General features: G+C 38.4%; 1 protein-coding gene across 1 annotated transcript; it reads right to left on the bottom strand.

Moving 5' to 3' along the window:
* Positions 1-2,723: 2,723 nt before the first annotated feature.
* On the bottom strand, positions 2,724-7,850 carry LOC117552981 (T-box transcription factor TBX2b-like). Its single transcript, XM_034226717.1, has 7 exons — positions 7,486-7,850; positions 6,814-7,081; positions 6,570-6,716; positions 6,300-6,376; positions 6,064-6,221; positions 4,551-5,017; positions 2,724-2,993 (listed from the first exon to the last, which is right to left on the bottom strand). The coding sequence occupies exons 1-7, from the start codon at positions 7,848-7,850 to the stop codon at positions 2,724-2,726; spliced, it is 1,752 nt and encodes a 583-aa protein (XP_034082608.1).
* Between the last annotated feature and the right edge of the window lie 12,020 nt (positions 7,851-19,870).

Genomic DNA, 19,870 nt, shown 5'->3' with positions numbered 1-19,870 from the left:
TTACTTCCGTGACATAGTGACATCATTACGTGACACGCGTGCTTCTACCGGTTAGGCTAAGGGGCGGGGCATCTCTAAGCGGTTGACCAATCACAACAACCACTCAGCTCTTTTTTGTGTGCCCAACATTAACATAATAAATAATCATGATCTTACACTGTGTGGAAAGGGCAACCACTTCTAAATATCCAAGAAATATTTCAAAACACCCGGCATCGACTACACTAGTCAATAAGTAATTGATGTATTCAGAATAAAGTATTTTTCGGAGCAGCTTGAGCAGATGTACGAGTGGAGGGATTAGCAACTCAAGTGTAGCTTTGCTGTCACAGGCAGAGATGTTTGGGGAATTGCCCTCACAAGCAGTGAGCTGCACTCATGCATATGGAATGAAGTGCACAGGACCGCAGACGTGCTCATTCACTCTTATTGCTCAGCCACCACTGCTGTGGCCAAGGGCATGGCATGCAGCAGGTGATGCACAGAACCACCATGAGCCCGCAGTGAAGCTTTACAAACAATACAATGAAGCAGTGATTCCAGAATAAAATGACATATCAGAATCAAGTTTTCTTGCCAGGTTCATTAACACAAACGCTTTGGTGTATGGTGGTGCAAAGCAAACATAAACAACATAGGAAAATAAGTTGTAAGAGAAGGTCAAAAATAGAACCATTATAAAAACAAAGCTATACCAAAAAAATACGATTTAACATTAAAACGAATAAAGTAGTATTTACACAAAATGTAGATATACTAAATAAACAAAAATCTTAAAATGAATATATGACTTGTGTATTATTAAAGTGGAGGCTGTGCGGAAATGTGCCAATAAATGTGTTCATAATGAGAGATCTAAATAAACATGAACATGGCTCACAGTATAAAAAAAGAACAATATGTTGTTCATATGATGTGCATTAATGTAATGCATAATGTCTGTGGGGTGGGTAGGAAGTTAGCGGACATTGTTAATGAGGCCGGTAGCAGAAGGGAAGAAGCTGTTCAAGCCATACATCGTGTCACTTAGAATCCTTCAAATTCAGCTTATTTTTATTTTTGATTTATGTTAAAGTTTTTTTATATATTCATCAATATCTAAAATACAATACATGGTAAAGTATTTAAATGTGGCACACAGGTGGCGATAATATATTAAAACATGTATTTAAAAGTGCCGCCACGGTCAATTTTTACATATTTTATGTTTTGTCTAATAACTCATGAACTATGAGGCATATCAGAAAAATTGTTGAACACTGTGTTCCTTTGATGGCACCATTTTTGTTACCATAATTAGATAACAACAAACACAACTTATGAGTAATTTGTTTGTATCACTTACCATTTGTCTGTAATTGGTAACCTTTTGACGGCATGGCTTGATGCAATTAACCTGGAAATGTTGTACATACAGACGGATAAAGTATGTAACATGTGGCATTATTTTACTCCCAGTATGCACTACAGTAACAAAACAGGATATTTATAAAATGAAACTCTTAGTTCTAAATGTGCGGAACATTGATACAAATTACACCAATAGCCCCACCTTTTGGTTATTAGTAAAACCCAACCATATCTCTTCAACGTAATATGTCATTTTCACACAGATTTTGAAAACCATCTTCAGATGGAAATTGCTAACACTTTTAACTGGGACTCTTGCAAACTGGTAACAAACTTGTTACCGTTTCTGGAGTTCAGAGCAGAGTTGAACACAGTGGGATGTTTTGGGGCATATATATGAATGGAATGTGCCGCAGGTTTACAAAAAGCTGAAAAATAACACACACTATCTAAATGCCGTATAAACATACAACACAACTGCAAGAAATGTGATCAACGTTTTTATTTCAATTGTGAAAAACACATGCAAAAACAATTCACCTGAATAATTTGGTAAGGAAAAACAATAATCCTGAGTCTTCCCTCCCAGTCCACGATGCAGCTTTGGTACATCAACAGAATATGAAACTGTGAACAGGTAGTATAAGATGTTCTCATATCTCAATGGCAGCTTTAACAGTGATCATCAGTATACAGTCTCACAAGGCTTTGATTAGTCTTGATCTTTACCAAATGTGAAAACTCAAATGACAACAAAAAACTATAAACACCATCATACAGAATACAAATATATATAAAGCAAATGATTGTCCAAGAGCATTCCACTTTGGCCATTGAGTATTTCATATCTCATTTTTCCCAAAGGAATTCCTATGATCATGATTATATCTTTTTTTATAACATAGAACTTTCCAATAAGAAATGATTTGATATTTAAATATCAAGACACCCCAATGTTTATTGGTAAATACATTGATATATTTCAATAAGGAATAAATGTCATTTGGATATCTACCATTATTTCAAAAGCAGGTCGATTATGATATATAAATTCTAATATCACAAAAACACCAGTCAATATAATGAAGCCTCATGGTAACATATGTGGGTGTCTTAAATCACCAAATCAGTGTTTATTAGAAAGGTCTATTGATGTATAATGACAGTTTGAATGGCAGCAAAACATGCAGTTTCTCCTACAAAAATGTTATTTTAGGTGATAATTATGTGTATTATAATAAAGTTGTCCGTGTTCGTCACCCGCTAACAACATATAGGAGAGTCTATTGTGGAGGAAGTGGCTATTGACGTCCTTTAAGTGAGTTTTGGGGTTCAATATTAGAACCCTTAATGTTTTTCGGTGGAGCAGGCATCTACTTGGCCTTGGTTTTGTGAGACACTGGACTTGACTCTCTGCTCCCTGATTTGGACAGCTCACGTTGGGTGTTGGAGATTGAGGTGAGGCCTGAGGTGGCAGGGGTGGTGGGGATCTGATAAGGGTTGAATCGCAACCAAGGCCGAGAGCTGCGAAAACACTGGTTCCTGGCCAGTGTGGAGGTCGCAGAGCAGGAGGGGAGAGCTGGGGCTGCCATGTAGCCGTAGGGATAGGAGAAGAGTCCTCCAAAGGGTGACAGTGAGAGTCCCTGCAGTAAAGAATAAAACTGTTAATTCCTCTCCTAAAACCCAAAAGATGTTCTGATACTTTATCACATACAGTCTTGTACAATGGGCACAGTGTCCTGTCACAAAACCGCTTGTGTCCATAGAGACAATTCTATTTGGGTCCCTGCATCACTGGTTGTATGGCTTCTAATCGATGAGTCGTCAACTATTAAATGAATCCCTTGCTATTTTGACTTTTTAAGCAAAAAGAGTGAACGTTGTATAAGTCAAGATTCTTAAACGTGAATATTTTCTGTTTTATTTTATCTTCTATGACAGTAAAATGAATATATTTGGGTTTTGGACAAAACATGACTTTTTAAGATGACATCTAGGGCTTTGGAAAACCCTAAAGGAATATTGTTTTTACCATTTTCGGACATTTAATTCAAACAACTTATCGATTATTTAAAAAAAATGTTGATGGATTACTAGACATTATAAAAAGTTGTCACAGCCCTACTGCTACAAATCGATATATGATTGGTTGATCAAACTGTCAGTCCAAACGTACGCTCTCATTCAGTGCAACGGCCAGGGCATTCTATCAAGGATACAGAATACCTTGGTTGAAGGATATTCTACCCAGAGACCCAGAACAAGATCTGATTGGTTGCTTTCTTTTCTAACACAAAACCACAATGCGTAGTGCATGGTCCGAGAAGGACAAACAAACAAATCAACGTAACACTGTAATATTACAGATCAACAATACAGATACCATTCTCCTTTATTCATTTTATATACATTTTATTACATTTTATTTATATAATTAAATCGATTTTTTGTTTGTTTTATCTGAGTGTTCCAGGGTATTCTCTGAATACCTTGAAGGCCCTGACGGTTCACCACTGGTATAATCTAATCATAGATATATAAAAATTGATTTTTAATAATTTTGAACATGATGCCTTGAAGTAGAAGGGTCAGTTTACCTTAATACATTTTGAGGGGCTAGATATATCACCCTGGAGTGGTGGAAGACGATAAGATGTGCTCTTGTATATAAAATGTTTGTTGACTACATTTTTTGTTTTGGCCGTCGCTTATTAGTTTTTTTGGAGCTAGAAAGTACAACTTAACGTGAACAAGACCTTTTGAGGAGACCAAAATGTTGCAGTTAACTTTAATACTGTGAAGTATTTGAAGTATAAAGTTGGTGATGAAATCACAGAGATAACCCATGCCGGACAATGTCTCGGAAGTGTCAATCACAAGTTAGCCACGCCCTCACGTCCTGCTTTATTATGTCATTTTACTCTTAATTGGATCCTAATTTACATAAAGAACATATTGTTGTAGACTTTAAGTTAGCAATTGAGACCTTAAAAATGGAAAATGAATTTCAAGGTAATTAATCAAGTGAGAAGTAGAGACATTTTCTCTTAGACTTCTATACAATCAAACGTCATTTTGCAAATGAGTTGCCCGCTGCTGGGTATTAGAAAGAAGGCAAATGTATCGCTCTTAAATAATTATGTTAATAGAATATATAAAAATGTGTGATATTAGAGTAGCACACTTCTGTTAAAGCGTACCTGAGATGCAAGCATCTGCTGTGACAGGTGAAACAAGAAGGGCGATGAAGATGCGATGCTTTGAGATGTCAGTCCTCCATTTTCTACTCCAGGCAGAGCTGACAACACACCCTCTGGTTTCCCCGACAACTGTCCCGGATGAAACAACAAAGGCGACCCGAACTTAAGAAACTGTTGGCTCTGCGCACTCGAGTAATCCAAAGTCTGAAGGTAATCGCCGTTGAGGGATGATAAACTCTGCGTTTGTAACTTCATTGGCAGCACCCCATCTTTGATTCCGCTAGCGTGCTTTTTCAAAGAATCAATCTCCAAAGAGTTCATCTTATCTGATGATGGAAACGTTGTCCTCTCTGTTGTTAAGTCCTGATTGTCGTCGCTGAAAGTATGTTCAATCCTCGAACGACTGGCTTCTGCAATGTCCTCATCTTCGAGCTCAATTTCTGAGTCACTTCCAATATTATTGTCATCTGTGGGAACAAAACACTATGTTCAGTTAAAAGTTAGAAGAGCAAGATTCTGCCTTGTTAGTATATTTTTAGAACACAGGGGACAGTGATGACAAACGTCTTGAGCTATGAGGAGGCAGTGTTCATGCATGACAAACTCCAAGCGCCCAAACAGTTAATTCATTGTATCAAGGCTCTTTTTTTCTTTCCAAATTCAGTAAAATGATGTAGAGATCTAAATCAGAAAAACCTTCCTTCATTCCCCTCCAACTCTTATAATGATTTGTTTTGACCAGCTCGTTTGTGAAAGTTAAAATTGTTTTGACGTCAGCTTTGTCATACACCTTGTTGTTACTCCTAGTATACTTGCTTTCCCATATGGTATTTATGTGACAGTTTAATCATATAAATTGACTTAAAGGGGAACTTCACCCATTTTCATTATGGTCTTTATACAGACTGTCTTGAGTTGACAAACTGCTGACAAACAGTTGGATGAAAACACATGTTGTGGTTTGAAGACTGCAAATTGAAAACAAATATCTGGGGTTTAATTAGAAATAAGTAAATACATGAAACCTCATAGCCCACTTTTCATCTAAAAGCAACACACACTGAAAAAACTGAAACGTTGACTTAAATTAAATGTATTATGTCATCAAATTAGACATAATTGTATTGTTAAGTTGAAAGCAATAATATTAAGTTGAACTGACTTGATTATTTATTTAAACTTAATATATGCTTTCAATAACCTTATACAAGTATGTGTAATTTGTTAATAATAATACGTTTAATTAAAGTCAACGGTTTAGTATTTTCAGTGTACTGGCCCGGTTGTATTTTGGGGAAAGAAGGCAAAAATACCGTGTTTTTAAAACATTCTTCTTCCTTGTACACGATGCAGAGGAATGTAAGAAAAACACAGTATCTCAGGGTTCTGCAGTATTCATTTTGATGTTTTTTTTCCTTATTAGTTTACTGCTTAAAGGATACTTGTTTGTAAAGCATAATTGGGTTCATCAACACAACCATACGTCTGCTTTAACATGAAAACTGTAACCCACCTGGACAGGTTGGTGTGTACATCAGGGGGCTTCTGACCAGCTTGCGAGGGGAATACATGGGATCTCTGGGGTGTTCACACGAGTCATCAGAATCAGCATAGTCCTGGTCCGCTTTGCCTTGGCTCTCGTGCAGCGAAGAAATGGTGAAAGGCTTATTTCTGTAAACCATAGATTGAGATTAGATCTACTCTTACGTCCTTTAATATCATGATGAGTCAAAATGGTGAAACAAATACCTCTTTTCTCGTCTACCATTCCCTGCGTCTCGGAATCCTTTGGCAAAGGGATTGTTGTCTATTTTCAGCTGTGTAATCTTGAGGAGAAAATAAATAAATCAGAAAGTAAGTACAGCTAATAATCTAAAAAGACCACTCAGTTGCAATTCCAACTGCCATGTTTTTCTCTAATTTCCTTACATTAAAATACACAGTCAGGTGAAACCTTTGTAATACATGCAGGAATAGATTAAACTTGCTGTGAGTCTCTGTGGGGAGGCTGAGGGTTACCTTTTCATTCTGATACGCAGTGACAGCTATGAACTCGGTCTCAGGGAAGACATACGTCCGAAAGGTGCTGTACGGAAGCTTCATGATGTCGTTGGCCCTCACAACATGAAACCTGGGCTGGTATTTATGCATGGAATTCAAAATTGTCTGGAAAAAGACAAACAAAAATGAAAAGTGATTATTTTTTTAAATCACCCCTTGTCAATTTACAAAATCCTACAATCATTACATTTAAATTACTTACATATCCATGCTTATCCGAAATGTTATTGGTGAGTTTGAGTTTATGGAAAGCGACAGGCTTGCTCATCCACTGCTCCCCTTTGGACGGGCTGTCCGGGTGGATGTACATGCGCTTTGGCATCTCTGGGTCAGCTTTTCCAGCCACCACCCAGCGGGAGTTGTGGAACTTGTAGCGACAGTCATCAACAGCGACGATGTCCATCAGCAGAATATACTTTGCTGTTTCAACCAGACCATCTACTCGCACTTTATAAGCCGGAAACATCCTCCTGTAGCAGGTAAATAAACGAATAATTAAAAGTTTATATTTTGACTTTTTGCGAGCAAGCACATCCCATTGTGTCTTTTTGGACAATTTTGTGTTACTTTTAAACCTTATGTTGGACGATTTAAACATCTTATCAGAGTGGGAATTGTTTTTTGTCAAAAAAACAATCAAATAACGGTGCAATAATTTAAAAGGAACCCCTAGAAATAAGTGATGGGCCGGATCTGAAACGGATTTAGCTTTTTTTTATTATTTAAAAATAAACACCATAAATAAACAGCCTAATTGCATAATAAAAAACACAAACAAATGAAATTATTATAGCTTACTTTAAATAACAACGTTCCATAAAGACATTTTCAAGGAGTTCATTACAAAACATTTTGCTCATTTTCGTCCACGTACCTTCCCGATTTTGTGATAACCATCTCAGTTCCCATTTTGTGGAATTCAGTCCATAAGTGATTTGCATCCAGTGTGACTTTCGGGTCATCCTCCAGCTCTTCCTCTGTCTGCAGGCTCTTCAGTGTCCGCGGGAGAGTTACCGGCTGATCCTGGCGTCCCAGAGCTGCGCGCATCAGCCCCGCGTCGGAGGCAGGGTGCTCCGGGAGAGGCACGGACAGCGATGTCACGTCTGGGAACGCAAGCCCGGGGAAAAAGCAGGGCTGAGCGGCGTTAAGGAAGGCTGATAAGGGCAAGGCACCTGGTCGATGAGCTTGGAAAGGATGGTAAGACGCCATGGTAGCCGCTGCGTCAACTGGATATCTCATCGGGGCGCGCTGACGGGCGTCTACATCCACATTTCAACAACCTTTTTTGAGAGTGTGTGAGTTTTGCTGTATGACCGAGAGATACAAGGAGGGAATGCACATTTCCTGGATTCTCCAGGTACTGGGGCAAAAGCAAGGGTGGTCCTTAATGTTGCTCCACCAGGCTGAAAGTGCACGTTGGGACCATCCAGCGGAGTGAGGACAGAGAAAGTCAAGAGTACTTACACTTTCACACGTCTGTCCTCCACCACACGCTTCTCTGAGTCAGATAACTCAGACAGCGCCACACTATCCGGACCAATTACAGATTCAGGGCGTGGCTATAGGGAGTTATCCGGAGACAGGCTGTGTCACTGCTGATTAAAGCTGTTAATGGACATAGCATGAAAGAAGGACATTTAAAGTAGGCTACTTCAAATGATTCTGGTTTTTAGTGGGCTATTATTGATATGTGTATGTATTCTTATGATCATTGGGATGAATATGATTATTGTTGCCTTTGTTTTAAATGACTTATGCCAGATAATAACATTTAGACTCAAGACTCTTTAAGCCCACCTTTTTCTTTAGTTTTTTGTGAAATATCCATACTGAAATGCCTATTATTATTATTATTATTATTATTATTATTATTACATATCGACAGGTGATGGTCGTCTACTGTTTTTCCCATATAATAATACGCAAAATATTTTACCGGTAGTAAAACAAAATAAATACCAAGGCAAGATACTGAATTTATAAGCGCATGCAGGAAAAATATACAAGATATGAATCATTTACAATAATGGTCTGCTACTGGTTATAATACAAAATAGATTTCGATTAAATGTGCTTTTGAACAATTGTGTTGGTTATTTTTGGTGTAAAACATTAAATAACTGTACTCGTACAGTGCTACATAAAATTACCTTGCATATTAATGGTCTCCTACTGGTAATACTATAAAATGCTTTGAATCTTTTTTGAAAATGTTAAATAACTCCACTGTTATACTGCGAAGTGCTACCAAAAACCCTTTACACATGCATTGTCTAATGTTGGTTATACTACACTAACAAATTAAGAAAAACTTTGAAAATAACAGTGGAGTTATTGGATATTTTACTCAAGAAATCTGGAAATTATGAAAAAGCATATTTCTTCAAAATAAGTGTTGTACTGTAACCAGTAGGAGACTGTTAAAGGTCCCATGTCATGGCCATTTCTACTGATCATAATTCCATTGTTGAGGTCTACTAGAATAGATTTACATTGTGCAATTTTCCAAACTCACATTGGTTTCTCATACAGCATCTCTGTACAGTATGTGTATTCACTCTCTGTCCTACACGCCTTGTTGGAGCTCCTGCCCCCCCCCCCTCCATGTGAGCCCAGTGTGCTCTGATGTGTGTTTATGTCAACCCGGTATCACGGCAAGACGTGAACATGTGACGATTTACCATGCTGGGAGATGTGAAGATGTCACGGTTTCGTCCCCTTCAAACGTGACAGCTACACGATATTGTTAACCCATGTTAACCAGTGGAGAAATAATCGGAAATACCAAGCAAATGCTACCCCGACGTAATGATTTATTTTTTAATAGTCACACTCGATTACAGCGATTTTCTTGTTGCCCCAGCTGGTCGACACCTCTTTTAGCAGAAACAAAGGCTACATTAATGTATTAAATCGATGTTAATCCATGCGTGTGGATGTGGAATTAACGGACGTGACGTTGTGCGATTGAGTTGCCAAGCAACAGCTTCGGTTCATGTTAATTTACAAACTATTCAACTACAACCGTAGTTATATTTAAAAACATGTTAGAAGGCCTCACGAAATACTTTAATGCACATTAAAATGTAAATGTGAAGGAATGTGTGTATAACAAAATACATCGGTCATTAAACGAAACCGGAAACAGACGTAGGCAAGATCCTCAGCTCGATGATTGGATGGTTATCCGCAATGCATGCTGGGATTTGGTGTTTATGTGATGTGAAATCTGAAAACGTTTTTTAAAAATACAATAATACTTTATTCCGAGTGTGCTTGCTTTACTCTTTGAAAGTCATCACATAACGGCATTGTAATACACGGTTCGGCTGCATTAAATATTACATATCTGCCGTAATTCTCTATTTATAGAGCCCTGATGAGAAGACTTCTGGACAAACAGGAGAACTGCCGCCAAAACTGAAGATGTGACGTGGATCATAAATATATAAGCAATTAAACAGCATCTTACATTTATTTTCACACAATACGTCTCCTTGCAGTATCAACACTAATTCGGCTGACTTTTATATTTGATCCAATTGGTAGATAGGCTGTATTTACACCATAACCGTGCAGAGCTGATAGAAAGGGACACCTGGTAGTCAAAGCACGTTATTGAATTGTATTATTTTATTATTAGATATTAATAGGAGGATGTGCAAAACAGACAAACTAATAAGGCTTAATTTAAACATTAAAGAGTACTTTAGGTTAAGGTCTTATTTTGAATAAGAAAAAAGCTTTAAGAAGAATATGGAGGGATGAAACCCTCTTGAAACCGCAGGTCCTTCCTTCCTGCAGCGGTCAGACTTTACAACCAGCACTGCCCCTAGTAGACCCTCCTACACACACCACAACACAGACTATAACACCCCTTGCTGCTAAATACAAACCAACTTTGTGCAATATGTGCTATATGTGCAATATATATATGCCATTAATAACTGTGTAATTTATACCTGGCCACTAAATCAATATATATGCCGTTTTGTTTTTGATCTGTATTTTTGAAAATTATGTAACTTTTTATCTTTTTTTTAGCATATTGTTTATTATATTATAACTTAGTACTTTTTTAGCATATTGTTTATTTTATTCTAACTTAGTACTTTTTTAACGCATGTAAGATATGCAACACTAAGCTGTCTGTGGCTCTTTCCTGCTGTAACGCTGCACATTTCCCCTCTGTGGAACTAATAAAGGTATTCTGATTCTTTAATGGTCACACATGCAGAGCACACAGCACACACAGTGACATTTGTATCTACAGATAAATATTAAGCCTGACAAAGTACTTAACGTCTAATATATTGCTTTCCTGCAATGTTAACTATGTTTAAGCACTTATTTGTTTATTATTTGTTTATTATTAAACTGTTATTATACATATGTATTATACTCTTATAAGATGTATGTAGATAGTATAAGAAATGTGCAGAATGACAGTTTAATGGTGGAGTATACACACATATTGATAGATGTCTTGTAATGCACTGTTGAGGAACCTGCGACCCAAGTTTTTCATTCATTGCATAACTACACAGTAGTTGTGTATAATATGATATGTCAATAAACCTTAGCTTATAAAATCTTGAAATCTTGAAAGGGATGTTCAAACTAGTCATTATATACAGTCTTTAATGAACTATTAGTAGAGAATAACGAGTAATTAATATACTTTATAGGGATCCTATTAATATCTAATAATAAAATAATAAAATTCAATAATATGCTTTGACCACCAGGTGTCCCTTTCTATCAGCTCTGCACGGTTATGGTTTAAATACAGCCTATCTACCAATTGGATCAAATATAAAAGTCAGCCGAATTAGTGTTGATACTGCAAGGAGACGCATTGTGTGAAAATAAATGTAAGATGTTGTATAATTGCTTATATATTTATGATCCACGTCACGTTTTCCGTTTTGGCGGCAGTTCTCCTGTTTGTCCAGAAGTCTTCTCAGCAGGGCTCTATAAATAGAGAACTACGGCAGATATGTCATATTTAATGCAGCCGAACCGTGTATTACAATGCCGTTATGTGATGACTTTCAAAGAGAAAAGCAAGCACACTCGGAATAAAGTATTATTGTATTTTTAAAAAACGTTTTCAGATTTCACATCACATAAACACCAAATCCCAGCATGCATTGCGGATAACCATCCAATCATCGAGCTGAGGATCTTGCCTACGTCTGTTTCCGGTTTCGTTTAATGACCGATGTATTTTGTTATACACACATTCCTTCACATTTACATTTTTAATGTGCATTAAAGTATTTCGTGAGGCCTTCTAACATGTTTTTAAATATAACTACGGTTGTAGTTGAATAGTTTGTAAATTAACATGAACCGAAGCTGTTGCTTGGCAACTCAATCGCACAACGTCACGTCCGTTAATTCCACATCCACACGCATGGATTAACATCGATTTAATACATTAATGTAGCCTTTGTTTCTGCTAAAAGAGGTGTCGACCAGCTGGGGCAACAAGAAAATCGCTGTAATCGAGTGTGACTATTAAAAAATAAATCATTACGTCGGGGGTAGCATTTGCTTGGTATTTCCGGTTATTTCTCCACTGGTTAACATGGGTTAACAATACCGTGTAGCTGTCACGTTTGAAGGGGACGAAACCGTGACATCTTCACGTCTCCCAGCATGGTAAATTGTCACATGTTCACGTCTTGCCGTGATACCGGGTTGGTTTATGTGTTACAATGGCATTTGTTAGCAACCAGAAAATGACACCAGTAATGACAAACAGATGAGAATGCTGCGTGGGGTCTGGGTGCCGTGTTGGGGGGACGTTGCGAGGCTCGCTGCTGCGAGGAGCGGACAGTGTGAGCTGGCTTACTGGTGTGGTTTCCTGGTCGGCGAGACAGCGAGACAGTGAAACCCAGCCCGAAACCAGCCCGAGCACACACACACACACACACACACACACACACACACACACACACACACACACACACACACACACACACACACACCACACACACACACACACACACACACACACACACACACACACACACACACACACACACACACACACACACACACACACACACACACACACACCCGCAGCCTGGCTGTGAGTCTGTGAGTGTTGCTCACACACAGACTCACAGCCTCACTGCGTCCCGTCGTCTCAGGCTGAGAAATCCGCGGAGCTGCAGCTGAGAAAAGATTGAGTGTGTGTGTGTGAGGAAGTCCCAATTGGTCAATTTGGGTATGGTCACGTCACTGTACCCAGGAGATCTCCAACGAGGCGTTCTGGGGCAGCACAGACAGGTATTTTCTGTGTTAGAGTTTTACTCGCTACAGGGTGTAGTTTGAGGGTTTGTGACTCTGCAGACCGTTTACATGCAGAACAAGCTATACATAACACACAAGGGGACGGGTAATAACCGGAAAAGCATGTCATGGGACCTTTAAGTGATTTTGTTAGCGCTTTACTGTATGACTGTATTTTTCAAATTTCTCCGTGGTTGGTTCCGTTATGTTGGCTCTACAATAACAGTGGAGTTATTGAATATTTTCCACAAAATCTTTTGTAAGAAATCACCTAAAGCATTTGTTATACGTTCATGCTCATACTAATTGTCAAATGAAGGATTACTTTGATCATTCTCTTACTCCTAACTCATTTACTCCTTCTCTTAATCCTAACTAATTTACTTATTCTTCCTTGGAAAATAGCCAAGGATCTTGATGAAGAGTTAATACTTGATATGTGCATTAAAACGGGTTGGGTGTCAGTCAGCTGGCATCCCACAGAGCTCTCCTGTCACTTCACATCTGCGCAATGTCACTGCTCCAAATCCTCAAGTCACCTGTTCCAATTTTTGCTCTAGTGCAGCCTACAGGCTGCTTTAGCTTTGTGAGCACGAGAAAAAACAGAGTTAAGAGTGAACACAACTATTTAAATGAAATCAATGGAAGCATCATTTGTCTGATGAAAAGGTTTTGAGACAAAATGGCAGTGATGACAAGGCAAAAGCTTATTCTCTACTGATGGTGTTTAATCGTTCTATCTTCCTTGTTGCTTTAGTTCAATCTGTATTTACACAGTGCACAGCTGATATAAAGGGACACCTAGTGGTTAAAGCACGTTATTGAATTGTATTATTTTTATTATTAGATATTAATAGGATCCAGTGGCGAGCCGTGACTTGTATACCTAGGCCCTCTGACCCCCACCCCTTCCCTCAAGTTATTACGTCACAGTGTATACTTCAGCGGAATATCAAAACAACGGCCTGGGGTGCAAAACGCATCAATGACAGCGACCCTCTACCACACAAAACAACACCTGTAAATAAGCCTATTTGTGTTCTTTGAAATTGAAAAAGATATTGCATTGTGTTTGTTACTTTCGTTACAGTTGTATGTCTTAAGTGTAATTTGGCATGCTTTTATTTTGAAGGCGAGTTAACGCTATTGACAGGAAGTTGTTGTTGTTATGGAAACAAGAAAAGTTTCACAGCGGGCGGAACTTGTCATAAAGTCCGCGATAATAACACCCATCCATTTAGAGGGAAGATATGATTGGTCAATTGTACTGTCATTTGACATTACTCTCTCGTTCAGTTACTATAGCGGGCCCTCTGTGAATTCATAGCTGGACCGCCTGGACGTCCACCAGCTCCTCTCTTCACAGACGCCTGTTACGGCATACGCCGACGCCGTTATGCCTGTAGTGTAGACGGGCCGTAACTGAGACGAGCTTCTTTCATTTAACCCTTCACATTCCAACAGAAACTGAATAGGCAGATTCGAAGGATTTATTTCTTTGGAAATGTTATTTTAAATACAATTAAATCAAGTTATTTTGGTAAAACTAATGAAAAATATAACTAAAATATATTAAAAAATATATTAAAAAAATTAAAAAATGGTTTTAATGTTTTTAAATATTATTTTGTAGAATATCTTAGGCCCTCACAGAGGGCCTAGAGGGCCCTGACGGCTCGCCACTGATAGGATCCCTATAAAGTATATTCATTACTCGCACCGTTATGGTGTAAATACAGCCTATCTACTGTACCAATTGGATCAAATATAAAAGTGAGCCGAATTAGTGTTGATACTGTAAGGAGACGTATTGTGTGAAAAGAAATGTAAGATGTTGTTTAATTGCTGATATATTTATGACCCACGTCACGTTTTCAGTTTTGGCGGCAGTTCTTCCTGTTTGTCTAGAAGTCTTCTCATCATGGCTCTATAAATAGAGAACTACGGCAGATATGTCATATTTAATGCAGCCGAACCGTGTATTACAATGCCGTTATGTGATGACTTTCAAAGAGAAAAGCAAGCACACTCGGAATAAAGTATTATTATTATTTTTTTAAATGTTTTCGGATTTCACATCGCATAAACACCATTTCCCAATGTGCATTAAACCATCTAATCACCGAGCTGAGGATCTTGCCTACGACTGTTTCCGGTATTTGTTTATGACGATGTGATGTGAGATGTGAGACTGGGTTGGAGAATTGCACAGAGGAAAATAATGTATATGTGCCACAATTTTAGATGCAGATTTTGTTAAACTAATACGTTTGCGCTGTGGACCAACACTATACATTGACGGGGAAGGGGATAGTAATAAAGATAACACCATTAAACACTTACACAACATAACATAAATAATATCGATAGCAGCGTCCCTAGCAACCACCTTGGTAACAATGAAAACGTTGTATGGACACAATTTCCTGAAGTAATCTTCGTAATAACTAGCAAAGTAAAGATCATGTACATCCACTGCACACATAATCTGAAATAACAACTCATATTTCTCGCATCAAATGACATCAAAACGCATTTTAATGGCCAAACTAACCTTAAAATAGGCATTTTCCACCGAGAATAAAACGAAGGTCGGCCATGTTTTTTTTTCTTCTGCGGGGAGAAATTTGAAGATCACTGACATAGACGCCAGCCATTGGAATGAATGGTGAAAAAAAACGTAGGGATCTTACAATTTCAGAGGCATTTTGTAGAAATACTACGTCCCAAGTTGTGGGCCAACGTAGTTATTACACGTTTAGATGTGAGACTGGGTTGGTGTAGCAAGGAATGTATGTCTTGACCTAAGTCTTGAAGTAGATTTGGGCAGCCACTGGTAAACAGTAAATGGAGTTTAATAGGGGTGTAGTGTAGGTGAACTACTGTAGGTTAAAAACCAGTTCAGCTGCTATAGGGAGATGCAGTAGTCAAGGCTTGAGATCAGAAGAACCTGGACCAGTACAGTATTGCCTTCTGTGTCAGTTCACTTATAATTAGCCTATTTCATCCTCAAAATAATTTCCAAAAGCTGAAATGCAATGAGTGCAATGTGAAACAAAGTGCTGGCTGACAGTTACAAGGCAAAAAAAGGCTTGGGATAGGAAGTGATGGAAATGACCTGCGTGGCTCCTGAAATACTGAAGGGTAATAACTTGTAATCAAAGCCACGAGAGGGGTTCAGAAAAGCATTAGGGAGGACTGGTTTGGAAAGCATCACTCTTTATTCCTTTCTGTGAATTGTCCCAGAAACAGTGTCCATGAGGCCTCGTGTCTAGGCAATGCGCTGAAAAAGTTTTGGGACTGGCAGCGGTTGGGTCTGCTTTTCCTCACTCTGCGCTACTGAGAGTGATGGTCTTATACGCCCCCATATTTTTCCTCTGGTGCAGCTCCAGAGAAACGCCAGAACAGGAAGAAGGCAATCAATCTGAGTGATGTTGCATGAATTTCACCTCTGTGGTCATAGTTCACACCTGGGACAAATCCGGAAGAATGTTAGGCCACTGAGGATTCTTCACAAGTCATCCGAAGGGCAAACCAGTAAAGAACGTATCACATCTGAAGGTTGGACTTTGATGACAAATGGGAGGAAGAGGACAGCAAGATAACTTAAGTTCAGGTCACCTTAAGTGTTGCCTTGGCTCTGTAATGCCTTCTTTTAATCCTGACATCATTGTGGTAACATCATAGTCACAACACATGGGTCTGTTTAACCTGACTGTAAAATATAGACGATGGGATTAGTGGAGCTCTAACAGCAGGGAGCCCCATTACCACAAAAAGGCTTATTAATGGATTCCGGAACAAGTATCTGTCCTGACTCCTGTAATACGCAGGAAAGACATTCTGCCTTCATTTATTTTTCATTACATATGAATCATATGTATATGTGTTGTTACATGAAACCCTCTGTCTATGCTTATCCGAAGTGATTCATGATGATATCACTTTTCAAAGCTCAGACTACTTGCGTGTGCCAGTAGGATGATGATCTCCATTAGAGAGCTTTGTTCTGCATCTTAGAGTACACACATACACATTATCCATGAACTCTAGAAACGAGAGACAGTATTTATTCCAGATTGACACAGTCAATGCAAATGTTGCACTTTACTAACACTCCTCTGTTTTTTTTACATTTAAAGGGGCACAGCACATAACTTCCACAGTATACACATGGTAGGGGCATTGCCTTTGCTATACTTTCTATATTGTACAATTTGTATGTTTTGAAAAATATCCCAAAAACATCTTTAGCGACATTCTTAACATTGAATACCCCAAGAGCAATTATTTAAATTGTACTTACAACCAATGTAAGAGGCATTTACACCACATCATCTGTATGGCAACAATGATGGTGCAAATATGTATATTTATTCAATGTAATGGATTTGAAAGTATGCAACTTCAATGAGGTGCTTTAACACTTATTTTTATCCTTATGCCTGGGTGTGTTTTTCAGGGTTAAAATGCATGCAAATTCGATTAATCGTTGACTCTGAATTGCCTTTAAGTGTTAATGTGAGCATGAATGTGTTTCTAGTGTATGTCAGACCTTTGATTAACTGGCAACTTCTTTAACGCTTTTCATCTTCCTTTCTGGACGTTGCTGTCTTTTTTTTGGACTACAAGTGACAATAGAAGGTGGAACTAAGTACAACCAAACACTGAACAGGACATTTCCTTCTAGACAAAATGTCACAGATAATGTACCTGAAAAAACAAGGTGAAAGTGTTCTAAGATGAAACCACAGAGAGTGCCTAAACCGGAAAACACTTGACACATGGCAAAGGTAACCATAAACACATGCGGAGCATGTTTACTGAGGTAAAACGAAAATTGTGAGAAGAGGCGTCATTTTCTTATCGACTTCTACACAATTATCCCTGTTGGCTATTAAAGACAAAGCAAATTTGTGGTACTTTCACATTAGCGATGGGAATTCCGGCTCTTCTTGGTGAGCCGGATCATTTGGCTCGGCTCACCAAGAAGAGCCGGCTCCCAAACGGCTCTTCAGTTTACCACATATTATACCTTTTATAATTAAATCAAATGTAGCCCTGTTTTGACTAATGATTTGTATGTATACACATATATCATTATTCAATACATCCTTTGTACTGAAGTATTCAAAAGTAAAAATGACATGTTTAATATAAATGATTTGCTGTGGCCAATTGTTTTCATTGCATTTACAGACCCTTAACTCTCTGATACCACCCAATGAATGCACTGACTTGCTTGTAGAACCACGCTACACAAAGCAGATAGCAACACCTATACAAACTTAAGCATAGACATTTAAAAAAAGGGGCTACTGTATCGACATTTAAAATTATATTTAAAGAAAAGGCCCTGACAAAACAGCAGGGCTCTATTTCAGTAACTATTAGCTATAGAAAAAAAGACAGCAACAGCTGACATCAAATCTTTGCTGAGCCTAAGGATAATCATAAACAAATAACATAGTGCAAATAAATATATTGCAATGCTCAAAACAGCATCTGCCAGGCCTGTACAGCACCCATGTTTAATCCTCTCTGTCAGATACTTTATCACGTAGATAGTACTCCATGCCATGGGGTACTCCAAGCTTGGATAATTCAGCTTCAAACACATCTACCCCGTTCACATGCACACATTATAATTTACAGCCATGTACACACACTTACCCTTTGTTCTGCACTGAAAGCCACCAGTCAGCTTGAAACATAGTTTTATCAGCGATTCTAAAGTCAATGACACAGATGAAGTATGGTTGATATTAATCTCGCTCGACCTCCATAACACAAGTGTCACTTGAGCCAGAGGCTAGCTATTTAGCTCTATGGCAGAGTGACAGAGGAGCTGAATGATACAGCAAGAGCAGAATGGATGTATTGAAATAGGAAGACATCTCCTTCCTTTTCTTTTCAGCTAGCCAAGCTAGTGGTGTAGCTTCATGGTTGCTAATGTTTTTTAATTCGCCATGGTCCTGAATTATCAAGATTGAATGGATTGCCATTCCTTTTTTTTTGGACAGACCTTCGTTGTTCTTCACAGAATGAATGGTGCCGTCTTTTGTGATACTCTGTCTTTTTCATTAGTGTCACCATACGGTTGACATTTGTAGAATTGTTCCACCAACTATTGCCAAAGACATTCATGTCCCACTCAGCATTAGTTTGTCCAACAGTGTCCAATACTCAATACTACATTTTTAGTGATCCATGTTGGATTGAATAAATATAAACAATTGTATTCAAATAGTATCTACTGAAGTGAGTTCAATGGATGGTATCAAGTGAATATTACCTAGAGCAACTGTTCTTTATATAGACTTTCAAAACACAATTTAACTGGCAGCCAACTGGAAGCACCTCAATGGGAAAATAGGCGTTCAGTATCAGACACGCTATCATTGATTACAAATATAGCATAGCACTTCGAGGTGAAATACAGTTATTGAGAGAGAGAGAGAGAGAGAGAGAGAGAGAGAGAGAGAGAGAGAGATGGCTCTTATAGCATTTGTTGAGGCAAATTCGATGTGATTTAGTGTGAATGGTCGTGGGTGTATCCACTGACCTTTGAGAGAGAGAGAGAGAGAGAGAGAGAGAGAGAGAGAGAGAGAGAGAGAGAGAGAGAGAGAGAGACCTTGTCTATGAGATAAACCTAATGTTGTAGTAATGAATTTTGGGTTGCATTAACCCATTTGTGGTAGTGTTTCAAGCTCAGACTTTGAGCGTCTGGGATTCCAACCTAATCGAATGAAAGAGAGGCAGAGATACAACTAATTATAAAGAGAGGGCCATGTCATTGTTCTTACTGCAGGGACTATAAATATATAGCCCCAAATGTAATCAGGGCATAATAGACACACTGCAAGAGACGCCAGTCAATTCTAACCATGTTAAAGCCTTGTGAACTCGCAGTGCAAAGTGGCACTGGCTTCGAGACGTCCAATGGCTTTTTAAAA

Source organism: Gymnodraco acuticeps, unplaced genomic scaffold (genome assembly GCF_902827175.1).
Source record: "Gymnodraco acuticeps unplaced genomic scaffold, fGymAcu1.1, whole genome shotgun sequence".
NCBI classification, from domain to species: domain Eukaryota; kingdom Metazoa; phylum Chordata; class Actinopteri; order Perciformes; family Bathydraconidae; genus Gymnodraco; species Gymnodraco acuticeps.
The sequence above is the reverse complement of the archived record's forward strand: the minus strand, read 5'-3'. Positions and strand labels throughout refer to the sequence as shown.